The sequence below is a fragment of the Colius striatus genome, chromosome 1 (assembly GCF_028858725.1).
Source record: "Colius striatus isolate bColStr4 chromosome 1, bColStr4.1.hap1, whole genome shotgun sequence".
Taxonomy (NCBI): domain Eukaryota; kingdom Metazoa; phylum Chordata; class Aves; order Coliiformes; family Coliidae; genus Colius; species Colius striatus.
In genome coordinates this window covers 180,026,770-180,029,269 of record NC_084759.1, presented here as the reverse complement: position 1 = coordinate 180,029,269, position 2,500 = coordinate 180,026,770, and the positions used below count along the sequence as shown (strand labels likewise).

The 2,500-nt window shown below is 37.3% G+C and overlaps 1 protein-coding gene across 6 annotated transcripts in view; it reads right to left on the bottom strand.

The window, feature by feature from the left end:
• Nucleotides 1-2,500, bottom strand: part of FOXP2 (forkhead box P2) — a 417,694-nt gene that overhangs the window by 62,418 nt on the left and 352,776 nt on the right. For all 6 annotated transcript variants that reach the window (XM_062017501.1, XM_062017492.1, XM_062017511.1 and 3 more), the window contains one exon: nt 67-204. In XM_062017501.1, the coding sequence (XP_061873485.1) occupies nt 67-204 (138 nt within the window). The remainder of the gene's footprint in view (nt 1-66; nt 205-2,500) is intronic.

Genomic DNA, 2,500 nt, shown 5'->3' with positions numbered 1-2,500 from the left:
TAAAATCTGGCTGACACTTGTGAGAATGCCCTGTGCTAACGGTCCAAAGCAGGTAACCCACATTACCTGCTGCAACATAACCGCTTGCTGCTGCTGGAGAAGTGCTTGAAGCTGCTGCGGAGACAAGACTTGCTGCTGGAGAATCTGCTGCATTTGCTGAGGGGTGATCACCTGGGGAGTCATCATGGCCACTGACACAGGCACCTGCACAGGGAAAGAAAGATATCATCATCAGACACATTTTAGTTCGACTGCACCACAGCTGTACGTCTTTTTTATTTTGTACCAAAGATGGACCATAATTTTTTACGTAATATTTATCACTGCCAAGTTCCAGTTTTAGTCAGGATCTGTTATTTTAAGACCACAGTACTGTGGCACTCTAGTTCCAGAGGCATAAGATTCTATCAGACTCAGGCTTTATGTTTTGCATCTCTTATGTATTCCTGCAAGAAATTTAAGCACTGGCTAGTACAAATGTGTATTTAAAAATAAATGATCACATGGCAGGGCTCTCAACACTTCATAATCAATCATCTTATCAAGTGTCATAATGTTACGAATAGAAAAATCTATTGAGACTGCTTCAAAAGATATGATTAAAACAGACAGTAGAATAAGTATCTGAAAGCAGTAAATGTTTTACACAATAAAAACACTTAGCCTAGAAAAATATTTGCGTAATACACCACTTTGGTATAAGAAAATCTTTCTTGATCAGCTAACCTTTTAAGGAAGTCTGATTTAAACAGGGGAAAAAAAAAAGCCATGGACATATCAGAGTACAGAGCAAGGGACACCACCTCAGTCACCTGGTCTCTGCAGAGAGAAATGAGTTCTCAGGGACTCCTAATTGAAAGTTGGGAAACCTTGTCATATGCTTATTGGTTTGTCCAATATTTATTGTTAATAATATGTATCATAAATAAATCTTAGGAGGAAGAACTTTTCTAATATTTCTGTTACTTGAACTTAACCTGAAAGACTTCATAGAAATGCAACACTTAAGAGGAAAAATGAAACACAAGTCTGTTGAAGTTTACTGCTTAGAAAACAAAAAAAAATCACCTAATAGTACACAAAATACCACCTTCACACAATTTATCACAGAAAAAATTTTGACTTAAAATGTTGATTAATTAAGAGTCTGAAAGTAAAAGTACAAGATATCACTAAGATGTCTTATAATCTCTTGCAAACAACAAATTCTAAGAACAATTCTGAAGGCCTTACTCTGAAATACAAGTGGAAAAGACAAACCAGACTTCCACTCATTCACACACCTGTGGGGAAGCATTTAATCTCACCTGTCATTGGATTCCTTCTGTAGTCAACAGAATAAGGAAATCCATAGGAAAGTTCATCTGATCTAGCTTAGGCATCTGTTTTAGCATGGGACTAATCCGTCCTTGAATATGGTTGTCTGTCTCCAGTGAGGGTAGATTCATTTTAAGTAAACATCTAACTTTTAGGTGGTTAATACTGGTTGTTACACTTTGTGACATCTGGAAGTATAGTACTGGAAACACCACACCTCTGCAATAATGTTTTCTCCAAGTCTAGTCCTAAGGGTAGGACAAACAAGTTTTTAGAACTTTGGGATGCATATGTGAAGAGCAAAATTTATTGACTGGAGTCAGTTTTCAGTTCCCTCTCAAGTCAATATGAATTTCCTCTGTTTATGTGAGATCTGAACTTGCCTTCTTGGGACAATTTTGCCACAGTGATGGTATTCGACTACCACATGTCACACAGAAATAAGAAGCTTGGGAGAAAGGCGGTCACCTTCCCAATTAAAACATTACCTTTAACCTTTAACCCTGCAAGAATTTCCTTAACACTTACACGCTTACAGCTATAACATAGCAAATGGTGAAGGTGTTGCACACTTGTTACTTTTACCTCTCCTCTTGCCTTTACATCCTGTGTATCTTTCCTGGCTTGTGTATTTTCAAACACAGAAGTAAGTTCTGATCTAAACAGAGTGAAAATCAACTTAACTCTGTAAGTGGCACTGTTTTATTCATGCTCTGTGCTAAGTACTCTAGCCAGTATGATGTGCAGTCAGACTTCTGATGCTGCAAGAGTCCTCTGTTTTTCAGTCTGAAATACAGATTCTCCTTCACCAGGCATATTTCTGCTACCTTTTCTAGTATCTGCTCTGAATCTCTGACTATGTACTTGCTTTTATAGTTGGAGACACATCTCCCTTGCGGTACATTCAAAGAGCTTTCTCCTCCAAATTTGGGTGTTGTATTTTTCAAGTCACTTTCAATTGTATAAGCTGAACTAGAGAACTTGATACATCTGTTTTCCAGGATGACAGACAAAATAATGAAAAAACTAGCAGTCAAGATCATTAGTAAAAATACATATTTCTGTAGATAACACTGCCTTTAACAGAATTTTATGTGAGGACCCATATGTATGCATCGTACCTGATGTATATCCACATTCCCGTAGTTACAGGACTAGGCATTTTGAAAATTGCTTTAATTTT